General features: G+C 34.6%; 2 protein-coding genes across 6 annotated transcripts; both read left to right on the top strand.

Annotated features, from left to right (window-relative positions):
* Nucleotides 1–1085: 1085 nt before the first annotated feature.
* Nucleotides 1086–5770, top strand: LOC112766229 (type IV inositol polyphosphate 5-phosphatase 7). 5 transcript variants are annotated; one of them, XM_072223348.1, is made up of 14 exons: nucleotides 1086–1166; nucleotides 1331–1392; nucleotides 1693–1761; nucleotides 2023–2110; nucleotides 2213–2317; nucleotides 2414–2708; nucleotides 3068–3138; nucleotides 3368–3447; nucleotides 3588–3732; nucleotides 4268–4399; nucleotides 4751–4810; nucleotides 5232–5303; nucleotides 5382–5453; nucleotides 5547–5770. In XM_072223348.1, the coding sequence occupies exons 2-6, from the start codon at nucleotides 1335–1337 to the stop codon at nucleotides 2484–2486; spliced, it is 393 nt and encodes a 130-aa protein (XP_072079449.1). In that variant the 5' UTR covers nucleotides 1086–1166; nucleotides 1331–1334; the 3' UTR covers nucleotides 2487–2708; nucleotides 3068–3138; nucleotides 3368–3447; nucleotides 3588–3732; nucleotides 4268–4399; nucleotides 4751–4810; nucleotides 5232–5303; nucleotides 5382–5453; nucleotides 5547–5770. The 5 variants fall into 5 exon arrangements, with proteins under 5 accessions (XP_072079449.1, XP_072079450.1, XP_072079453.1 ...); XM_072223349.1 differs by lacking the exon at nucleotides 1086–1166 and having other exon boundaries at nucleotides 1225–1392; nucleotides 2414–2701; XM_072223352.1 differs by lacking the exon at nucleotides 1086–1166 and having other exon boundaries at nucleotides 1225–1392; nucleotides 2414–2701; nucleotides 4748–4810.
* A 1285-nt stretch (nucleotides 5771–7055) lies between these two features.
* On the top strand, nucleotides 7056–8602 carry LOC140172842 (pathogenesis-related thaumatin-like protein 3.5). The gene is made up of 2 exons (XM_025812126.3): nucleotides 7056–7215; nucleotides 7521–8602. The coding sequence occupies exons 1-2, from the start codon at nucleotides 7158–7160 to the stop codon at nucleotides 8213–8215; spliced, it is 753 nt and encodes a 250-aa protein (XP_025667911.1). The 5' UTR covers nucleotides 7056–7157; the 3' UTR covers nucleotides 8216–8602.
* The last annotated feature ends 16232 nt before the right edge of the window (nucleotides 8603–24834 follow it).

Raw genomic sequence — 24834 nt, 5'->3', positions numbered from 1 at the left:
TTCATAAGCCAATTTGGCAACATAAGTAATTAACAAGTAAAAGCATTAGAGTAAATAAAAGTAGAAGAGAAACATAAATTAAAGGAACATTGAACCTGGATTGAAGAAATAACCATACTTTAAGAGAAATCCTAATTCTAAAACCTAAGAGAGAGGAGAGAACTTCTCTCTCTAAAACTACATCTAAAACCTAAAATTATGAAAAATGAATGTTGTATGAATTGTCTCCCTTGATTCCCCTATTCTCCAGCTTCTATTTTGTGTTTCTGGGCTTGGATTTGGGCCGAAAAAAGGGTCCAGAAATCGCTAGGGGTGACTTCTGTAATTTTCTGCACGTGGCGTCCGTCACGCGTGCGCGTCATTTGGAGATTTTCCTTGCCACGCGTACGCGTCAGTCACGTGTTCGCGTCGTTTATGCTCTGCGCTAGGCACGCGTTCGCGTCGTCCATGCATGCGCGTCGCTTGCATTTTGCGCTAGGCACGCGTCCGCGTCGTCCATGCGTGTGCGTCGCTACCATTTTTTTCAAAACTCCATTTTGTGCGTTCCTTCCATTTTTGCATGTTTCCTTTCTGTCCTCTAAGCCATTCCTGCCCTATGAAGCCTGAAATTACTTAACACACAGATCACGGCATCGAATGGTAATAGAAGATAGTTAAAATAATTATTTTTAAGGCATAGAAAACATGTTTTCATATATATCATAGAATAAGGAAGGAATTTATAAAAGCATGCAAATCTTATGAATAAGTGGGTGAAGAATTGATAAAAATACTTAATTGAGCACAAGATGAATCATAAAATAGGGGGTTTATCAAATATATTGTTTACTGATTCAGGTAAAAACCTTGAAGGCTTTAAAGTATTTTTTCTACTTTCTACTGCAGTATTTTTTTAAATTAATAAAAGAGGAATATATATTGTTCACTAATTCAGGTAAAGTCTTCACAGCTATATATACTTTTCCACCTACACCTTTTCCATCTGTTTCTTTTAGAGGCAAGTGTTAATGTAGCCATAGCACGCAGATAGGTTCCCCAATTCTATCCATTTTATTAATTAGTTAAAAAGAAGTAAAAGATCTTATCTATTGATTATGTTGTCTTTAACTTGTTGATTATTTAATTTCAAAGGATACTGGAATAAGCTGTGCTAAATATCTTTTGAGGTATTTCAAATTTTGTCGTCAATCACATTACTTTCTCTTTCCTTAGTTTTAAATAAAATAGTTGGAAAAGGTTTTTATTGTTGTTATAATTATTAATAACCAGGTAAAGATATAATCAAATCTTGTTGTGGTGACTGGTCTCCATGATTTTGTGGTGACTGCAGATACATGATTTTCATATCTTATTTTCAAAGGCAAAAAAAAAAAATACTTTCTACTGATTCAGGTAAAGACCTTGAAGGCTTTAAAGTATATATATTGCAATGAACAAGATATTCTATGAAGACTTGGAAAAATATATAATATATTCCTCTTTTATTAATTTAAAAAAATACATACAGTTAACGGTGTATGCAATATATAGCTGTGATTCAATGATTTGGTTGTTTTTTCTTTTCATGATTCATAGAATAGTTCAATAGATAGGAAAAAAAAGAGCGTGTAGCAGACAAAACTTTAATCACAACCATTTTTGTATTTTTTTTCTGCTGAGTGTGAGTGTGTGAGTGGGTTTTTCCTTTTTCAGGTATTGATAAAGAGAGGAAAAGCAACTATTCAGAGAAGGAGGCATGTAACATCAAAAAAAGCAAAACAGGTTCAATTTCTTAAACCTTGATATCTATTACCTTAGACCACACCATTCCCAAACCCCAAACCCCTCCAAATTGGTAAAAGATAAAATAAATTTTTGAATACAGCTTTTCTGCTACTGCAATCTCAAAATTTTGTGTCTATTAATATGCATGTAGCCGACCACACTTAGTGAGATAAGACTTTGTTGCCGTCACTGTTGTTGACTTTTTTGCTGCTATTGTCTCCTACTAATCTCATTTGTTGATTTTCATTTGAAATTCAGATAGACCAAGCAGAAGATTCTCAGACAGAATTCATGGAGGTAAGAATGACTTTGATCAAGCTCAGATTACAGATGTGTATAATTATAGGTATGGTTCATGTAGCTCTGTGTTGTACTAAACTATCTTCTTCTAACAACAACAACTAAGGATCTTCTGTTTTATTGAGTTCTTTATTCCTTATGCATGCAGAATCTTTGTTGCCACTTGGAATGTAGCAAGGAAATCACCTCCAAGTTATTTGAACCTTGAAGATTGGCTTCACACCTCTCCACCTGCTGATATCTATGTTCTTGGGTAAATTACTAATGCCGGTTGTATAATGTGTAAGTCACCTTTTGTTCTGCAACATTTCTTGCTGAGAAATTTTTTGTATTTTCTTTTTGACATCAGGTTTCAAGAAATTGTACCTCTTATTGCTAGTAACATTTTGGGAACAGAAGACAATGGCCCTGCAAGGAAATGACTTGCTCTTATTAGGAAGACCCTTAACAGTCTTCCAGGAACAAGTGGTGGATGCCACACTCCATCACCACTCTCTGATCCTATTATAGAGATTGAAGCTGATTTTGAGGGATCAATGAGGAAGAAGACAACCTCTTTACTTAAAATTATCTCAATCTGAAGAATCGTTGGTGGAGCTGCTGCAAAATCTCGCAGACATGGATATTACATTCCAAGGTTGAAGGTAACTTAGCTTCCTTTTTTTAATAATAATAAAATCCAACCTTTTCACATTTTTCACGCTCAAAACTTGAAGCTATACACATGGATAAAGACAAAAGTTTCTTATTGTTACCATCCATCTTTTGTTCATAGTTTTGGCAAACACCACACAAAAGATTTCTTAGCCAACCATACATCTATCTTTCCTAGCTCAAGATAGTTTATATTTCAATAAATGGTGCCTTGTATTCTATTCAGGTAGGTACCTATCTCATTCTATTATTTTCAAGTATTTTCTGCATAATTATGTGAAGCTAGTAAAATACTTTTCCAGTTTTTGAGCTGAAAGGAATGTATACTAAAATGTGATTGTGTGTTCAGGTTTGTATTTGGATATGCCTTTGGATAGATGACAACACTTGTGATATTCATCAGAAAGATATTTATTGCAGGTTAGCTTTCTGTATGAATGGTTGGTTGGTTTATGCATATACATTTTTGGCTGCTGTATTGTAGCCTTTAAATTGAATTACTTCTTGCCATTTTTTTCTAGTTATAAATTAATCTCTAAACAGTTGCATTGTGTTACTTGTTCCAATTTTTCTTGTGTACTACTTGAATAGCATGATGAGGTTCAAAATTTTAAATTTTTTAACCCTGTGCATTTCTTCTTTTTGACAGTTTTGTACAGGAATATGATCCCTAGTAACTTTACTATGAATACATCTAATGTGATGGCTAGTTTGGCCACAGATCTGCTGGTGAGTTATTTTTTATTTTGATTTACAATGTTCTCTTGTTGATGGCAAAGTTTCAGTTTCTAAGTGTAAATCTAATTTTGATTTTAATTTTTGTGTTCTTTCTATGTGAAAATTGGATACTGCTGCAAATATCAAAATAGGGATCAGCATCAAAGACAGAAAACACCAATTTTCTTGAATCCGCTTTCTTTTCAGGCCTTCCTGTTTATTATCTACAAAAGCAATGCACAGAGAACTCTACATTTTCCTTTCCACTCCAGATAGAATCCTATAGTATACAGCAAGGTATGGTACATTCCTGTATTGATAAGATTTCGTGTATAAAAATGGTAACTGAAAAGTGAATCGATAGTTATGGGCTTATAGCTGTGCTGTTTATGCCGTTATTATAATGAAAATTGACAATCCCTTTTGCCATTCCTGTTTGTGAATCACCGATAAATATACATGTGCTGAAGAGTAATTGAACTAGCTGGAAGTTATGATAATGGTATCAGAAGTGGAAGAAATGCTTTAATAATTGGCCTTTACATAATGTATTGGTTTGTGTACGTAGCTTAGTGCTTGCTTGATGCAGTTTGACTAATCATATAGTATTTACTTTGTCAATGAGAAAATTTAATTAAGGATCATTAAACTTACTGAATAGTCAATGAGAAAGTTACTTAATCATAGATGATGCTCTATGATGCATATTGACAAAGTATATAAGATAAAATACTGCACTAGAGTTTCTTGTTTTTACATGTCCAAAGGCCATGGTTTCTTTTGGTTCTGAAATGGCAAATTATATTATGAATTATTGTTTTCAAATTTTCAGGTTATAGGATATTCGGATACAGATGTTGCTGAATATCTATATAATTCGAAGCCTGATGCCAATTCATTGTACAAATATCTTTGCAAAGACCTTACTAAAGCATGCGGCACCAAGCCATCCCCTGTCCCTAAGGTAGTGACAATCTGAATTATTGTTTACTTACTGCTTTTGAGTAAATTTGAATTAGAATGGACATTAGTTACTAACTTACTATAAATATTGCACAGCTGTCCCGTTTTTCGGAAACCAACTATGCACTTTTAGGAACAAACTAGAAACTAGAAACTAGATATATATATATATATATATTGCACAACTGTCCCTAATTTAATTTCTCGCATATTGATTTTATTTATTATTTATTTACAGCCGAACACAGAGATATAGAGTAGAAGTTGCTTGCATGCATATAATCTAATTAATCCTTTGTGCCCCTGCTGTTAATTAATATCCCTAGGCGATCTTAATAATATTGTTTAGCAGAATCCACAGACTTGCTCGTTACTACAAGAAGACCAAGAAACTCCCACCTGTGTGGAAGTAGTAAGTGCCTTTGAACACTATCAATTGTTTGATTTCCCTAATTGCTTAATTTGTGATTACTTTTTGAGAATAGTATTCATCAATTGGCTTAGTGTGCTAGAACTTTGTATCTAGTAGATGGCAATTTAGCTTGGATTGTGATATAGGTTAACTATATGCTATTTACTGGATAGCAACTGATTTCTCTGTCAACGCACTATTATATCTTTTCTATGCACACATAGCCAGCTAATATAATCAACATTTATAAATAATATAATCAAACCCAATTCACACTTATAACCAAATTTCTTAAAGATTATGTAATCAAACTAGATTTTTATTATAATAAAAGAAAAAAATGTTATAAAAAATCATAGTTTTAAAAGAAGATTGAAATTGCTTCACTATTTGTTCTATCCTGAGCACGTTGACTATATAGGTACCTTCATGGAAACAAGCTTACTGGTCCAATACCTGCAGAACTTGGCAACATGTCGAAATTGAGCTACTTGTGAGTCTATTCCTGATTGTATAATCTTGGTCCTCTTTTCACTGCATGTAATTATTTAAAACTAATTTGTTATTGTAGGCAATTAAATGACAATCAACTGGTGGTTAGAATTCCTAATGAGATTGGAAAACTTGAACACCTTTTTGAATTGTGAGTATGATTCATTCTTATTTCAAAAGAAAAAAAAAGAATCACTTCTGTGTGTGTCACTTGTATTAAGTTTCTCATGTTTCTTATGTTCAGGAATATTGCCAACAACCATCTTGTAGGGTCTATTCCGCATAATATAAGCTCTTGTACTGCATTGAATCAGTTGTAAGATTTCTGCACGCTGCTAATGAGTTGTGGAACTTTAAAATTTATAAAATTTCCATATATGGATAATAATAATAATGTAATTAATCCATTATAAAATTAGTTATTTGTATTTTTTTTATATTCTATCAATAGAATTATCTTTTTTTTTCTTTCTCTCGTTTTGAATTTATTCTTTTCTAATTTTTTATTTATCTAATTATTTATTTTCTTATTCAATTTTTTTATTACATTGAGAAAATTGTTGAATATTTCAGTATTATTCAAATTCAATATTTGAGCATAAGACAAAAAAAATTAAAAAATATTCAATTACAAAAAAAATTTGAAAAATACTCCATTACACTTTTAATTTATTCCATGTTAGGGAAAAATTAAAGAAGAAACAATTTAAAAAAGAGAAAAAAAAATAATTTCATTGATGAAATTCTTCATAAAAGAAAAAAAAATATAAATCACTAATTTCATGATTAGGTGTTTTTATAAAATTCTAATAACTAATAAAAATTATCTAATTGTACTTTTGGCCCACTTCCACTCGTTATATTATATCATTCGTGTTCTTGTGGTAGATAGATATATAATAGGGAAAGATACCAGTTCCGGAGGCAATTTGCAAGATATTGAGTGGAAATAAAGATTCTCTTGATCCTAGATTCTGGGCAACAAGGCAACAAACTAAATTAGCTCAACTAGCATTCCAAGTGTTTCTGTCACGTGCTCATGTTTTGAAATGTTGTTTGATGCTTTCAAAGACAAAAAGAGTCCTATGAGGCACACAGAAAATACTTTGAGATGTCACTCGTTCAATATTTTAGAAGCTACAAATTAAATGATTGCCTTATTATATGTACTGTTAATTTTCTTTATCATATAATAGAAGGTAAAATATAAATCAACTGATTTCATATTTCATCCCAGCCTATAGTGAAAAGAATCGAGTGTGTTGATCAAATATTTCTCTCTTAAAATAAACTTGATGGGAGAGAGTGGCTCGTGGCGATGTTTGTCATGTGGGTGTTAAGGCGACACCCTTTTACCCCCTTCTACTGAGCTTCCATCTATCTGATACCCTAAACTCACAGTCACGTGCCATTAATTGGCATACGTGCGAGATTCGATTCCTTAGTTTACTCTACCAGATTTAACGTACATAAGGAAGTATAAGAAAAACAAAAAATGAGAACATGTAAAGTGAGAGTGTTAATATGTAATTAATAAATGTTACAGGTTCACAAGCTTGGAAAGAGTGGTGATGAGCAGAGAGTAATGGGAGTAATTGGAAATTTGGAATGAAGAGAGTGTTGGCACTTGGCACGTCCCATCGCAAGATGTCCCACAATCTTAAACTGCTCACGGAAAGATAGGGAATCCATCCCCCTTTAATTTTACTATAATAGTTAAATTAAATTAAATTAAAACCAAAAATAACACCACAGCCCTCCCTTCCCTAACTATAAATTACTAGTACTTCAACACTTTGTTTTTGCCCTCTCATTCTAATTATCTTCTCCTCCCTATCATTTACTAATCAAAGCCATGGCGCTTACCACATACCTCAAAACCTCTTCATTTTTTCTTATATTATTCTTATTAGGTTAACTTTTACATTCAACCTACATGTATATGAATTTGTTCTTATATTTATGTTTTAAAATACCGATAACTCACCTAATGAGGAGATAAGATTTAATTTGTTGTTGTTTACAGTGGCAGAGAGTCTCATAAAGGAGGAGACAATGGCCTCCTAAACTTCATTCTTTTTATAAATATATATAAAATTTTAGTTTACTTTTCTAAAATTTTTTACTTTAAACTTTTTAGTGTAAAACTAATTCTGATTTTCCCCTGAATTTTTTTTTTTAAAATTATTAATATGATTGGAATTTCTTCTTCTTTCAGGTAATGATATAGCGTCCGGCACCATCTTCACGCTCGAAAACCACTGCACCTACACCGTCTGGCCCGGAACTCTTTCCGGTAACGGTGCTGCCCCTCTCGGCGACGGTGGATTCTCTCTAGCACCGGGATCGTCACTTCAGCTGACAGCTCCCTCCGGCTGGTCCGGACGGTTCTGGGCGCGAACTGACTGCAGCTTCGACGATGCCGGCAACGGAAAATGCGCCACCGGAGACTGCCCCGGGGGTCTCAGGTGCACAGGCGGAGGTGCTCCTCCGGTGTCGCTGGCGGAGTTCACGATCGGAACCCCAAGCAGCGACAAGGACTTCTACGACGTGAGTCTGGTTGACGGTTACAATGTTGGTATGGGAGTACGGGCAACCGGTGGAACCGGTGACTGCCAGTACGCGGGATGTGTTACGGACTTGAACAGTGACTGTCCGGCTGAGTTGCAGGTCATCAACGAGGCGGGAGCGGTGGTGGCTTGCAAGAGCGCTTGCGCTGCGTTTAACACGGCGGAGTTCTGCTGCACCGGCGATCACTCTACGCCGCAGAGTTGCAGTCCGACGCAATACTCTGAGATGTTCAAGAATGCGTGCCCCTCTGCTTATAGTTACGCGTATGATGATGCTTCCAGCACTTGCACTTGTTCTGGTTCCGAATACCTTATTACTTTTTGCCCAACGGGCTCTTCTTAGTCATGCATACTATAATAATGATTTCATTGAGTGTATTCATTGTATTATTGATGTAGAAGGGTGACACAATAACTCCTCGTGTGTATATTCTGTTTGGGACACTCTTCGTTTATCATAATTATCTAAACATCATGATGAGTTCTCAGATGAATATACACAGTTGAGTCATAAAATATTTTTCATTGGTTTATTATTACTTTTCAGGCGGAGGTGTGAAACTTTTTTCTTTTAATTATAATTATAGGTATTGAGATTTGGTGATGACTTTTGGAAAAGATGATGAGTCATTAAGTTATTGTTATTGGCAGATTGGAGATTTTCTTAGTTTGAAAAAAATACAAGGTTGTAGTGATTTGTGGGTGAAACCAACAATTGCCTTTTGTAGTATTGGTTTGTTAGTTCAACCTCTCTCACAGACTCACACAACTGCTATTTAAAAGTGATACGAACGATTAAAAGATTTAATAGAATAAAAGTGAAACAAAATTCACCCAAATATTGTGATATAACACGATCAAATGCATAATGATAATTCTGAATGTGTTTTTATACATGTTTGCTTTTAGAATTCAAGTGAGATATATACAAATAAACTAAAGAGGAGGCAAAATAAAGAAAAATAAGAAAGATCAAATTTACATACAGAAAGATATAAAGCAGAATCATCTCCGCCTTTTTTATTTGTAATGTTGAAGAATCAATCTCTAAAGTTATTTTATATAATATAATACGATAGGTCTTTGGTGACCAAGATTATAGTGATTAAAAATGGTCAAACTTTGACTAACCAATAAACACATGACATGTAAAGAGTTAAGTACAAGTTGTTAGTTAGAATGATAGGCATCCAAAATGATGTGTATATCGCAGTCCTTTTTATTTGAAGAAAAAAATCTGTTAATGTTTTTTGAGTGGATAATTTCAAAACTTCAATGGTTGTGCTTACTGTAAAAATCCTTTATAATGTTGAATCAATAAGAGGTCATGAACTATTAATGATGAGAGTAATCCAAAAAAAAAAAAAAAAAACTAAATTATGTGATATTTTTATAAATTCTTACTACTAATGTATTTGGGACATGAATTATAAGAGAGTATAAATTTATAAAATATTAAAATTTTATAAGAAAATATTATTATTTTGAATAAAAATAACTATTAAACAATATTGTTGATATTATCATAGTTATTATTATTTTTGTGCTTGTTATTATTATTATTAAAAGAGAAATTTTAGAGATTAGTAATTTTTAGTAGTTTTGCTCATCTTTGGTGAATATAAATACTAAATTATTTTAACAGATAAATTTTATTAATTTATATGTTCAAATTCTGAAAATTTAGAGTGCAAATGGTAATGATTTATGTGTGCAAAATTTTGATAAACATAGGTGTAAACTATATGTTTATTGTGTACAAAATCTCTATAAATATTGGTACAAATTATTACCGACTAAGTGCTGACAAAAAATAATAATACTTGTTAGTCATGTAACATTGTTTTTATTAAAAATCTTCATAATAATTTTATTAATAAGATTTACTTTTTTTACTTTGTGAATCCGCTAAAGCTGGCATCCGTAAGTCTTGAATTCGTAATGTCATACCTTCGATAATTTACTTAAATAAACTAGTTGAAAATCAATCATATCATATTGTCTTAAAACTAAATTCAATGTTAAAATTTTTTTACCTCTCAATATTTATATAAAGCGTGGTTGTTGTATAAAATTTTAAAGAAACAAATATAAAAATTGCAAAACCTCCACAACTTATGAAGTAAATTTGTTATTTTTTATCAATGTTTATACTTTTTTAAGATACTAATTTGTTATTTTTTATTTAAGTAAAAATTCTTTGTTTTATAATTTGTATATCCATGATTATACATATTGTTTGTTAATTCCATGATATAAGTTTCATCCTCCACTTGCCACTCTATTTGTCTAAGACACAACAAAATTTGCATTGCAGTTGGTCCTAGTCTCTGCCTTATGCGCCCTCTTTCTATCCGCCCTCTCATAATGCTTCTTCTTTCGCAAGCCCTGTCGATTGCAATAGAAAATTTTCTTCACAACATTACCTTCGTCATCTTTAATGGAATCCCTTTTTCAAACAGCAAATCCAGTCGCCTTTGCATACTTCACATATCTTGCATAAGCCTCTTCAACCCCATGAAATTCAGCATCAGCCAATGTAACCGCCGTTGAAAGCATCGAAGTGCCCACATTATCACTTATTTGATCGCCTGAACCACCTGGTGACTCCGATGAAGGCACTCTACCACCCTCTTCCCCTTCACCAAATATATCAACTCTCTCTACTGGCTCACTCTCCTTGCCCACTCGTGACGGTGACTCTCCTTGACCCGAAAAGTCCAAGTTTCTTTCGCTGCCACTATCCATTCCAACACATTATTAAGTACCTGCATTATACAATTCAAAATTAAACATACTGACAACACCGAAGATAACATAAAATTCTAACATTTGATTCACAACATCAATGCCAATTCAAAATAAAGTATAATTTTTAATTTTCTTAAGAATTTCAATTCTCTTCAAACTAAATCAAACGAAAAATAGAGTGCTAATTGGCTTCCCTAATGCTTTGAAGATAATTTAAAGCCTTTAATACATGCAGGGCTAATTATACAAAAAGCAACAACTATATATATGAGACACAAGTTCATTTTATTTGCCTCATCAATTCTTGTGATTCTGGTAGTCCAACCCTTCTGAAAAAAAGGGGAGAAAGAAGATAGATAAGAGAATTTATTTGAACTTAGATCTTGGAGAGAAAAGAATACTAGTAGAACTAAAGCATAACTCAAAAATAAAAGGTTAATTTTATGTAGAACAAAAATTGGAAATCAAAATCAAATAAAATACGAAAAACTCAAATACATACATTAGATCATAGCTTACAATGGAATTTATGGAGAAGTATTAAAATCTCTTTGAACCCTTCCAACAAAAGAAGGAGAGAAAGAAGATAAACAGGGGATTAATTTGAATCCAGGATATCGGATAAGAAAGAGTACTAGTAGAAGTAAAGCATAACTCAAAGGTAAAAGATTTATTTTGTGCGAAAAATTGAAAATCGAAATAAACTAAAATAAAAAAAATTCAAATAGATCCATTACATCATAGCTTGTAGTGGCATTTGTGAAAAAGTACTCAAATCTCCTTCAACCCTTCCAACAAAAAAAGAGAAAGAAGATAAACATGAAATTTATTTTAACTGAGGATATTGGACAAAAAAGAGTACTAATAGAACTAAAGCATAACCAGAATAAAAGGTTTATTTTGTGCAAAAAAAATTGAAAATTGAGATAGAATAACATAAAAAAAATTCAAATATAACTTGCAGTGGCATTTGTGGAGAAGTACTCAAATCTCTTTTTACCCTTTCAACGAAAGAAGTAGAAAAAGAAGATAAACATGAGAGTTTATTTGAATCCAGAATATTGGAGAAGAATAAACACGAACTAAAGCATAACTCGAAAGTAAAAGGTTTATTTTGTGCGAAAACAATTGGAAATCGAAATAAAATAAAATAAAGAAAACTCAAATAGAGATAAGTAAGATCATAACTTACAGTGAGATTTGTGGAGAAGTACTCAAATCTCTTTCGACCCTTCCAACAAAAGTTTCTAACACAAACACTCTTTATGGCTAATGACTCTCTCTAAACAACCAATGTAAACGAATAAGCCATATATACATAGATGGTGTGATATATACATCTCTCAGCAACGAGAAGCTAACCAACTAAATCAATAATACTTTCTAAAGATAGGAAGAAAGTGAGAAAAAAATTTGATTCATGAATGCTAAAACATATACACATTATTGTTAAACTTTTTGTACAATCACATGCCATGTTTTGGTATTCTATTGGATTTATTTATGTTGCAAATCAACAGAAGTAAGACACTTTCATTGAAGTTTCAATAATAATCCAAAGATGATCATTTAATATGCTTCCAAGATCCATACTTCTTTCTGCTTAAATATCCATACTTTTCTAACTAAGATTCAAGATACTAAGAACAAAAACAGGCAGAAAAAAATGAAAAAAGAATGATAACATATCTGAATGTAGCGACTGCCAACGTCACCGACGATATATCTGTTGCACCAAGCCGCTTCCGACATCTTGATGTTCAATTCCACGCACACAACCTTCTCCAATCCGCGCCTACCAGATACGACGCCAATGACCCACGACGTTTGTTCCCAGCTTTCACCTCCGACTAGCGTCATTTAACGCCTCCCATGATATACCCTTGCTTCCGACACCTTGATAGAATAATCCACGCAAATCACCTTCTCCGATCAATGTCTAACAAGTGACTCGACAACGAACTACAACAAATTTCACCTCTGCAGATCACCACCGACCACAAAGGAAAGTCAACAACCTTCAACAATGATCACACTATCTGACTCACTACACCATCCATTGGCTAAGTTCCTATTTGAAGTTGGAACCCTAACTATAGCTTTCAAAATTCTTTTTTTTTTCTAATAAATTTTTTCCCAAAAATAAATTTTAGTTTTATGATTTTGCCCTTCATTAATGTTACCAACTATTATTATTTTTACTGTAATTAATAAATGCACTTGATCATAGTACAGTCAATCACAAGTTTCCACTGCACGTGTCACCAAAAAATACAGTACCCATCACATGGTCACTTTAGCCACCTTAACTTCTTGGCTACTATAGAAGTATCTCTAATTTTATAAACAACCCAATTACACATTCAAGTATTTTTTATCCAAGTTCAATCAAGTTGGTCCAAACTCAACAAAAACGACTTTTATCACACCAGTGTGTATCACACGCTCGTTTCAATAACGCAATTTTTTCGTCTTCGTCTTCACCTTCTATTTCTCCATTTCCTCCTCCTCATCCTCCTTTCAAATTCGCGCACATAAGTTCTTCTTCTTCTCCTTCTCTTTCGTTATCGTAATCATCAACAACACCAACATTTTGCTAACAAAAACCAACATTTTGAATTGAATTTGAATTTAGATAATGGACAATGTTCAGTTCATTTAATATTATACAGTGGTTTCACTTTGATAATATTTTTGGTTCATTCTAGACAAAGATGTTTCTGAATTCAAATTTATATAATGGATGAATGTTCGATTTATTTAGTATTATACAATGGTTTCACTTTGATAATATTTTCGGTTCATTCTAAACGCAGGTGTTTCTGAATTCAAATTGATATAATGGATAAATGTTCGTTTCATTTGGTATTATACAATGGTTTTGCTTTAATAATATTTTCGGTTCATTTGTAGTCCAGGTGTGTTGTCGATGAATAATTTGTCTCAATGGTTGGAATGACTTTCAAGACAAATTGAATGGAATAATGGAATAAAATCTAATATAATTGAATAAAGTGATAATAAATAATTTCATTCTTTTTTGCTAAAAAAAAGACTCAATCATTAACAAAAACATATCGAATTCATTTCTGGATCCTAATGAATCTCAATTAAACTAAGAAATAAACCGAAATTACTTAAGAAATAAAAAATTTAGTCAATACTTATCAGCAGCATCAAGTGAACCTCAATTAACATACAAATGAACCGAAATAAATTAAGAAATGAACCAAAATTATTTAATGATGGTAGCAGAGAAAATCAGAACTAATAAAGATGTTCGCAAAATATTGATATTATTGATGATGATGATAACGAAAAAAAAAAAAAAAGAAAAAGACGCAACATTAAAAAAAAAATAAATAAATAAAATATTTTTAAACTATTTAAATTAATTTTTTATTATCTCTTAAACATTATTATTTTTTTGTCCCTCAACCTTTCCCTTTCTTTCTCCTCTTTTAATCTTTCTAAATTTGTTCTACAAAAGACTCTACTCTACGGAAGCCAAATCTGCGTCCACATCCAATTTTTTTTCCAAACAATTTTGGATGAGGGCCCTAAATCTAAGGATTAAAAGTTTACCATTCAAAACCCACCAAAAGATAGAAAAAAAAAAAACATTAAAGCTGCCTATTTTACAGATATTCCTTTCATGGAACTACTTTTCAAACAAAAACTGCTTCGCAGACGATTCTGTTGAGACTTGGAAAATCCGGTATGAATTGCAGCTAATAAAATTACCACCTCATTGAACATCCTTAGAACCAAAAACATTAGTCTCGCACTACGATTTCAACATAATGGATTGTTAAACAAAGTCATTTACGATGACTGAACCATAAGAATATTTTAGAAACGGAATTCACAAACTCCATTATCATAACTTATCACACACAACTGCACATAGTATGTGAACAGATCAATAACCAAATTATTTTTCTGGCATCTAGACTGGAGGAAGTTATTCTATTTTTCTTACTTAAAAGTTTAATTAAATGAAGGGATGTTTAAGCTATATGTGATTGAGAATAATTATACACGACATAGTAATTCTATTTTTCCTACTTAACACAGTCAATGCCAGTGTGTGTAGCCAGATTTCCATTCACAAAATGCCATTAGAGAGGCACATGCCATTGCTATTGCCAATTTGCCATTGCAATTGCAGGGACAAGAACCTTAAAGAGAGGCTAAGAGGGAGTGAATTTTTCAAAAAAAAAAAAAAACGAGTAAAGTGAAATTACACATAGCTGCCAAACGAAGGTACTAACAGAAGCAGAAGGAATGAATCCATACATTAAAACAAAGAACTGGGAGACGAGAGCTCACAATTACTGCAATCTTGACAATAAAATCCAATAAAGCATTGGCATCTTCCATCAACACAATCCCCATTGAAATTACATGAATGGGAACATTGTCCAGACACGGCTACCGGGTCAGTGTTACAGAGCTCATTGTACGTAGGACATAATTAGTTCACCCAGAAAAGTATTGTGAAGTAAATTTATTGAGAAATTTAATTATGTACCAATGTGTAAACATACAAAGCTTCAGCAATACTAACCATTATAGCCAGGGATCTGGCATTAACTAAAATTATTGTTCATGTAATATTTTATACATATCTATATGGAAGTTGGAAGAAGAGCCACGGGAATAGCAATTATAGCATGAGCTCCTGTTTGGTCAAGTCCAATAAACCTGCCACGTGCTGGATGTGCCCTGTTTATAAAACATAAATGGAAAATTCTTCGTTGCCTACATAAATTGTGCCAAAGTTATCCAAGTGTGAGTTGATTGAGGTGGAACCGAGTAACCGACCCTTTATATTTGATTTAACAAATGAAATATAGGCGAAACATAGGGCCAGTAGAAGAAACCAAACATAATAAGCATAGTACTGTTTCGCCCACGGGCCATAAACCATGAGTGGGACAAGGCAATTTTAACATGCAAGCTATAGTTAATTAAGTTTCACTCTAGTTTCCAACTTTCATGAAAATGCAAAAAAATTAGTGCCCATTATTAGATTTTGGTTTCTGGGACTTCGTATGTCTATTTTTAAGCAATTATGCTAGGTGTATATTAAAATCGACTATTAAAATTAATTATTAGTATAAAATATATATTAAAATAAAAATATACAATTTTTTTTAAGTTAAAATTGAGGCTCAAATTTAAGATCTTTAGGTGAAAATAAGAAAACTATGCTATTTGAATTATAGTTTATTAGTAAATGTAAAATACACATTAAAAATGAATTAAACTACACAAATATCTATACAAAAAAATACATAATACTAACTGTGGTAATTGATTTTAGCGTATAAATAACATTTTTGATTTTTTAGATTCTAAATTTTTAAACAAAATTCACTCTAACGGATAGTGAGTGGCTTAGATAACACAGGTACACATTTTTTAAAAGAAGGAGCATTTTTAATTTATTAAATTAGACGAAATAAACGAAATCGAAATACTCCATTTTTCATCTGTACTAGCATTTGATAACCAACTCTTGCAACCTCTTTAATAACCATCGACGTGCATTAATATCACTCTTTAATTCAAACAAAGCATATGCTCTCCAAGTACATAGTAGAATAGGATTTTCATACTCAAATACAATTTCAGTGACATTTCTTATGTGACAATTGGAATATGTAACACTCTACCACACAGAATTTTATGCCTAGGTCGTAAATCAAAGGTGGTGAGACGCTACAACCTCTAAAAATAAAAATACATACATATATATATATATATATATATATATATATATATATATATATATATATATATATAGAGTAAAAATAGTATATTTAGGAGCCTTGAAAAAAAAAGATGAATAAAGCAAGACCAAAAACGTGTCATACTCGAAGGCGTTAAGATAGAAAGCTTATATAGAAAATCGAAGAGACATATATATATATATATATATATAGCCAAAAGATAAAATACCAATCCTGATTCTTTGAATCAACCTCTACGAGGGACAATACAAGTTTTAATACAACAGTGAAAAATACATCACGCGCGCGCTCTCTAAGTACATAAAATGAAAGCTCCAAAAGTAGATCTTCACTTCGGAAGGAGTCTCCAGTACACTCAGCGAGGTGCCTCACGTCCTACGTTTGAAAAACAATAAATATGTATGGAATGAGAACCGGGGGTTCCCAGTATGGTAACAGTGCCCAATAAATAAGATATAAGGCTCCGGGAAGCCAAAGACAATCCTAAACTTCTACAACCCATATCAAAGCCTAGAGTTCTTACTAACCAGAAATATGGTGATTCTACCTAAGATTCTAATCTATCTCTTCAATTTTAGTTCTCTACAAACCTTCCAATTGCTAGTTTGGAATAACCCTCAGCGTCACTTCCACAAGTATGAGAGATCTCTCAAAACAAACACATATAAGGCATACAAGTAATACACAGTTAAGAAAATAGATATATCATTTAAGTCACGTAGCATATAAATATAGATAAATAATTAGGCAAATCCAAACACAATATGCATACTCAAACAAATCATACAATGCACATGATTTATGTCTGCCCTATGGTCGATGAGTCTCATCTGTCAGTTATACAGTCAAACCCGACATATCCGGTAGCGAACTCTAGATAGTCCCTGTGTGCGCGCATCCCCAAGAGTCTATGCATATATATAATCATCCATTTATCATCTCCTTGAGGGATTCATCCGAAAAGATATAAGTGTTTGGCCACATCTTGCAACTGAGGGTCAACAGAATCTCAAATCTCAACCTGGAGCAAGTAGGGGGCGAGCCACTGCGTTCATCTAGGGAGACTCGTGACTCGGATAAATATCAATTACCAATCTGTAGCAAGTGGGACAAAACCACAACCCTTGCTTCTACTCAAAATCTCAAATCATCTTAACTCGGAGCAAGTGGGGCGAACCACACCCTTGTATCTACCCAGGAGGTATATTCTTATATATCCAAGAGGAATAAAGGAGGGGATCCTAACCTCCCACCATCTCGTTGGAGGCGATTTTACAATACCATGAGGAGCAAAGAAGGGAATCCTCACCTTCCACCATCTCACTGGGGTCGCACTTTCGAGAAAGAGTGCTCAAGATGAAACAATTATGCCAAATTCAATTTCATAATCAAAATATAGTTTCATAGTCAAAATATGCTTCTTCAAACTTATCTCCACTATACTTTGATATGTCTTCTTTAATCCACTCAGTACACTCCACAAAACATTCTAGCTAATCCAGCCACAATAGTCACCGCTTCTAAATTCATAACAAAAAATACCCATTTTATTTCACCCATGGTGCACGAAATTGTGATTACACTTTTCACAACTCCACACAACTAACTAGCAAGTGCACTGGGTCGTCCAAGTAATACCTTACGTGAGTAAGGGTCGATCCCACAGAGATTGTCGGCTTGAAGCAAGCTATGATTATTTTGTAAATCTTAGTCAGGAGATTAATTATAAGAATGATTGTATTTATGAAAAATAAATAACATGAAATAAATAGTACTTGTGATTCAGTAATGCAAAACAGGCTGATGTTTCGGAGATGCTCTGTCGTCTGAATCTTTGCTTTCCTACTATCTTCTTCTCCAAACACGAATGGCTTCCTTCAATGGCAAGCTGTATGATCCTCTCGGATGAAAACAAATCCATATGCGCTGTCACCGCACAGCTAATCATCTGTTGGTTCCTGCTAGCATCGGAATAGGACCATTGTCCTTTTGCACACTGTCACTGTGCCCAACATTCGCAAGTTTGAAGTTCATCACAGTTATCCCTTCCCGGATCCTACTCGGAATACCACAGACAAGGTTTAGACTTTTCGGATTTCAGGAATGTTGCCAATTGGTTCTAGCCTATACCACGAAGGTTCTAACCTCCGAACTCGGTCCGTGGATTAGAAACCCAAGAGATACGTACTCAAGCTGTCGCCCAATGACTACGTTGAGCTCAGATAGAACGGAGTGGTTGTTAGGCACGCGTTCATAGGGTTGAGGATAATGATGAGTGTCACGGATCATCATATTCTCCATATTGAAGTACAAGTGATTATCTTAGAATAGAATCAAGCATAATTGAATAGAAAACATTAGTAATTGCATTAATCCATTGAAACACAGCAGAGCTCCTCACCCCCACCTATGGGGTTTAGAGACTCATGCCGTCAAAGGTACAATATGAAATGTAAAAATGTCATGAGTTCCCAAATGAATCTCTAAAAGTAGTTTTTATACTAGACTAGTAACTTAGGTTTACAGAAAATGAGTAACTAAGTGCAGATAGTGCAGAAATCCACTTTCGGGACCCACTTAGTGCGTGTCTGGGCTGAGCTTCCAAGCTTTCACGTGCATATGCCTAATAGTTGGCATTAAACGCCACTCTGGGTGCCAGAATGGGCGTTTAACGCCGAAAAAGGTGCCAGTTCTGGCGTTTTACGCCAGAAAGTTTTTGGCTGAATTTGAACGCCAGTTTGGGCCATCAATTCTCGGGAAAAGTATAGACTATTATATATTGCTGAAAAGCCCAGGATGTCTACTTTCCAACGCAATTGAGAGCGCTCCAATGGGGCTTCTGTAGCTCAAAAAAATCCATTTCGAGTGTAGGAGAGTCAGAATCCAACAACATCTGCAGTCCTTTTTCAGCCTCTGAATCAGATTTTTGCTCAGGTCCCTCAATTTTAGCCAGAAAATACCTAAAATTACAGAAAAACATACAAACTCATAGTAAAGTCCAGAAATGTGATTTTTAAATAAAAACTAAATAAAAATATAATAAAAATGACTAAAACATACTAAAAACTATGTAAAAACAATGCCAAAAAGGGTATAAATTATCCGCTCATCACAACACCAAACTTAAATTGTTGCTTGTCCCCAAGCAACTAAAAAAAAATAGGATAAAAAGAAGAGAATATACAATAAATTTTAAAAACATCAATGAAGATTAGTTTTAATTAGATGAGCGGGACTAGTGGCTTTTTGCTTCTGAACAGTTTTGGCATCTCACTTTATCCTGTGAAGTTCAGAATGATTGGCATCCATAGGAACTCAGAATTCAGATAGTGTTATTGATTCTCTTAGTTCAGTATGTTGATTCTTGAACACAGCTACTTTATGAGTCTTGGCCGTGACCCTAAGCATTTTGTTTTCCAATATTACCACCGGATACATAAATGCCAAAGACACATAATTGGGTGAACCTTTTTAGATTGTGACTCAGCTTTGCTAGAGTCCCCAGTTAGATGTGTCCAGAGCTCTTAAGCACACTCTTTTTTTGCTTTGGACCACGACTTTAACCGCTTAGTCTCAAGCTTTTCACTTGACACCTTCACGCCACAAGCACATGGTTAGGGACATCTTGGTTTAGCTGCTTAGGCCAAGATTTTATTCCTTTGGGCCCTCCTATCCATTAATGCTCAAAGCCTTGGATCCTTTTTACCCTTGCCTTTTGGTTCAAAGGGTTATTGGCTTTTTCTTCTTGCTTTTTCTTTTTTCTTTCTTTTTTTTATTTTTTTTGCCACTTTTTTCTTTTCTTTTTTTTTTCTGCAAGCTTTTTACTGCTTTTTCTTGCTTCAAGAATCAATTTTATGATTTTTCAGATTATCAAATAACATTTCTCCTTTTTCATTATTCTTTCAAGAGCTAAAAATTTTAACATTCATAAACAACAAAGTAAAAAATATGCACTGTTCAAGCATTCATCCAGAAAACAAAAAGTATTGCCACCACATCAAAATAATTAAACTAATTTCAAGATAGAATTCGAAATTCATGCACTTCTTGTTCTTTTGCAATTAAAAACATTTTTCATTTAAGAAAGGTGAAAGATTCATAGGACATTCATAGCTTTAAGACAAAGACACTAGACACTAATGATCATGTAATAAAGACACAAACATAGACAAAACATAAAGCATAGAATTTGAAAAACAGAAAAATAAGAACAAGGAAATTAAAGAACGGGTCCACCTTAGTGATGGCGGCTAGTTCTTCTTCTTGAAGATCCCATGGAGTGCTTTAGCTCCTCAATATCTCTTCCTTGCCTTTGTTGCTCCTCTTTCATGGCCTTTTGGTCCTCTCTGATTTTATGGAGGATAATGGAGTGCTCTTGTTGAGGTCCATGAGTGGGCTCTCTTGTTTGCTCCATCCTCTTTCTAGTGATGGGCTTTTGAGATGAATCTCTTCATCTCTCATGACTTGGAGTTGGAAGCAACTGCCTTTCCTTTTCTCTTCCTAGAGGTTTCTCCGGCCTTAGGTGCCATTAGTTGTTATGGAAAGCAAAAAGCTGAGCTTTTCCACACCAAATTTAAAAGCTTTGCTCGTCCTCGAGGAAAATAAGATAGAAGGGAGTAGAAGAAGAATGATACAATTAATTTTGAAAACTTATTACTGTATACAAGAAAAATTAAGAAGATTTGAAAAGAATTTGAAAAGATATGTAAGTTTTGAAAACATTTTGGAAGGAATTGAAAAAAATTAAAAACAGAATTAAAAAAAGAATTGGAAAGATTATTAATTTTTGAAAATAGAAATTGAAAGATGAAAGATTAAAATATGTTTGATGCAAAAAATTATGAATTAAAACATGAAAAATTGAAAAAAAAATCGAATTGGAAACAAAATTACCTCCCTTGTGTCATCCTGGCGTTAAACGCCCAGAATGCTATCTATTCTGGCGTTTAACGCCCACTTGTCTGCTTATTTGGGCGTTTAATGCCCAGCCAGATACCCTGACTGGCGTTAAACGCCAGGAATTCTTCTTTACTGCGCGTTTTTCTGAACGCCCAGAATGCTGCCATTTCTGGCGTTAAATGCCCAGAATGCTGCCTGCATGGGCGTTAAACGCCCATTCTGCTATCCTTACTGCGTTTAAACGCCAGTAAGCCTGTCCTCCAGGGTGTGCTATTTTTTATGCTATTTTTTATTCCACTTTAATTCTGCAGCTGTTTTTGTGACTCCACATGATCATCAACCTAAAGAAAACATAAACTAACAATGGAGAATGAAATGAAAAATTAATTATCATGTATAAATAAGATTGGGTTGCCTCCCAATAAGCGCTTCTTTACTGTCTTTAGCTGGACTTTTACTGAGCTTTTAATTTAGTCTCAGTTTTGAGCATTCTTGCTCAATATTGCCTGCAAGATAATGTTTGTGCTTACTGTACTCTTTGGGTATGATTCTCACAGCTTTATAGTTTGCAATGTCTACAAACCAAGGTACTTCCTGAATGGCAAAGAGTTGCTCATCTGGAAAGGTTTCAGAGATCTCAGTAGGAGGAGGGGATGCCTCTGCTACTGGTTCTATCCGGGATAGGTGATCAGCTACTTGGTTCTCTGTCCCCTTTCTGTCTCTTATTTCTATATCAAACTCTTGCAGAAGCAATACCCATCTTATGAGTCTGGGTTTTGAATCCTGCTTTGTGAGGAGATATTTTAGAGCAGCATGGTCAGTGTACACAATCACTTTTGATCCCACTAAATAAGATCTGAACTTGTCAATGGCATAAACCACTGCAAGAAACTCCTTTTCTGTGGTTGTGTAATTCTTCTGTGTGTCATTCAAAACACGGCTAGCATAGTAAATGACGTGCAGAAGCTTGTTATGCCTCTGTCCCAATACTGCACCAATGGCATGGTCACTGGCATCACACATTAGTTCGAATGGTAATGTCCAGTCTGGTGCAGAAATGACTGGTGTTGTGACCAGCTTAGCTTTTAGAGTCTCAAACGCCTGCAGACACTCTGTGTCAAAGACAAATGGCGTGTCAGCAGCTAGCAGATTGCTCAGAAGTTTTGCAATTTTTGAAAAATCCTTTATAAACCTCCTATAGAATCCTGCATGCCCCAGAAAGCTTCTGATTGCCTTAACATTGGCAGGTAGTGGTAATTTTTCAATTACCTCTACCTTAGCTTGATCCACCTCTATTCCCTTGTTCGAAATTTTGTGCCCAAGGACAATTCCTTCAGTCACCATAAAGTGACATTTCTCCCAGTTTAAAACTAGGTTAGTCTCTTGGCACCTTTTCAGAACAAGTGCTAGATGGTCAAGACAGGAGCTGAATGAGTCTCCAAATACTGAGAAGTCATCCATGAAGACTTTCAGAAATTTCTCTAACATATCAGAGAAGATAGAGAGCATGCACCTCTGAAAGGTTGCAGGTGCATTGCACAGACCAAATGGCATCCTTCTGTAGGCAAACACTCCAGATGGACATGTGAATGCTGTTTTCTCTTGGTCCTGAGGATCTACTGCAATTTGGTTGTAACCTGAATAGCCATCCAAAAAGCAGTAGTATTCATGGCCTGCTAGTCTCTCTAGCATCTGGTCTATGAATTTTAAAGGAAAATGATCCTTCCCGGTGGCTGTATTGAGCCTTCTGTAGTCAATACACATACGCCACCCTGTAACTGTTCTTGTAGGAACTAGTTCATTCTTTTTATTATGAACCACTGTCATTCCTCCCTTCTTGGGGACAACATGGACAGGGCTCACCCAGGGGCAATCAGAAATAGGATAAATAATCCCAGCCTCTAGTAACTTAGTGACCTCTTTCTGCACCACCTCCTTCATGGCAAGATTTAGCCACCTCTGTGGTTGAACCACTAGCTTAGCATCATCCTCCAATAGGATCTTGTGCATGCATTTGGCTGGACTAATGCCCTTAAGATCACTTATGGACCACCCAAGAGCTGTCTTGTGTGTCCTTAGCACCTGAATTAGTGCGTTCACTTCCTGTGGCTCTAAAGCAGAGCTTATGATCACGGGAAAAATGTCATTTTCTCCCAAAAATACATATTTCAGGGATGGTGGTAGTGATTTGAGCTCAGGTTTAGGAGGCTTCTCCTCTTCCTGAGGAGTCTTCAAAGGTTCTTCTATTTTCTCTAGTTCATCCATATCAGGCTGAACATCTTTAAAAATGTTCCTTAGCTCTGATTCGAGACTCTCAGTCATATTGACCTTTTCCACCAGGGAGTCAATAATATCAATGCTTAGGCAATCTTTTGATGTGTCTGGATGCTGCATAGCTTTGACAACATTCAACTTAAACTCATCCTCATTGAATCTCAGGGTTATCTCCCCTTTTTGGACGTCAATGAGGGTTCGTCCAGTTGCTAGGAAATGCCTTCCTAGAATGAGAGTTTCACTCTTGTGCTCCTCCATTTCCAGCACTACAAAGTCAGTAGGGAAGGCAAATGGCCCAACCTTAACAATCATGTCCTCAATTACGCCTGATGGGATTTTAATGGAGCCATCAGCAAGTTGGAGGCATATTCGGGTTGGTTTAACTTCATCAGTCATACCAAGCTTTTTGATAGTGGATACAGGTATTAGGTTGATACTTGCCCCAAGATCACATAGAGCTGTCTTGGTACAATCATCCTCTAAGGTGCATGGTATCATAAAGCTTCCGGGATCTTTAAGCTTCTCTGGTAAGCTTTTCAGAATGACTGCACTGCATTCTTTAGTGAGGAAAACTTTTTCAGTTTCTCTCCAATCCTTCTTATGACTTAAGATATTTTTCATAAACTTAGCATAAGAGGGTATTTGCTCAAGTGCCTCTGCAAACGGAATCTTTATTTCAAGAGTCCTAAGATAGTCTGCAAAGCGGGCAAATTGTTTATCCTGTTCCGCTTGGCGGAGTTTCTGAGGATAAGGCATCTTGGCTTTGTATTCTTCAACCTTAGTTGCTACAGGTTTATTTCTTACAGAAGTGGTTGGAGAAGCCTGCCTAAGGGGGTTGTTATCAGCACTTGCAGGTGTCTGATCCCCCATTAGCATTTGAACGCCAGAATTGGGTGCTGTATGGGCGTTTAACGCCAGATTGCCACCCTTTTCTGGCGTTTGGACGCCAGACTTGGCTATCCACTGGGCGTTTAACGCCAATTTCTTACCCTTTTCTGGTGTTTGAACGCTAGAATCCTTTCTCTCTGGGCTCTTATTATCTTCAGAGGGATTTTGGGCAGTGGTTTGGTCATCCTCTGTCAGCTGTTCCTTTCTTGGCTTTCTGCTGCCTTGAGTTGAGACATTCAATGTCTTCCCACTCCTTAAATGAACAGCTTAGCACTCTTCTGTTATCTGTTTAGATAACTGCTATCTTGTTTGATTCAATTGTGCTTCCATATTCTTATTAGCCTTTTCCGTGTCTTGTAGCATCTCTTTAAATTCTGCTAACTGTTTTGTT

Source organism: Arachis hypogaea, chromosome 17 (assembly GCF_003086295.3).
Source record: "Arachis hypogaea cultivar Tifrunner chromosome 17, arahy.Tifrunner.gnm2.J5K5, whole genome shotgun sequence".
NCBI classification, from domain to species: domain Eukaryota; kingdom Viridiplantae; phylum Streptophyta; class Magnoliopsida; order Fabales; family Fabaceae; genus Arachis; species Arachis hypogaea.
The sequence above is the reverse complement of the archived record's forward strand: the minus strand, read 5'-3'. Positions and strand labels throughout refer to the sequence as shown.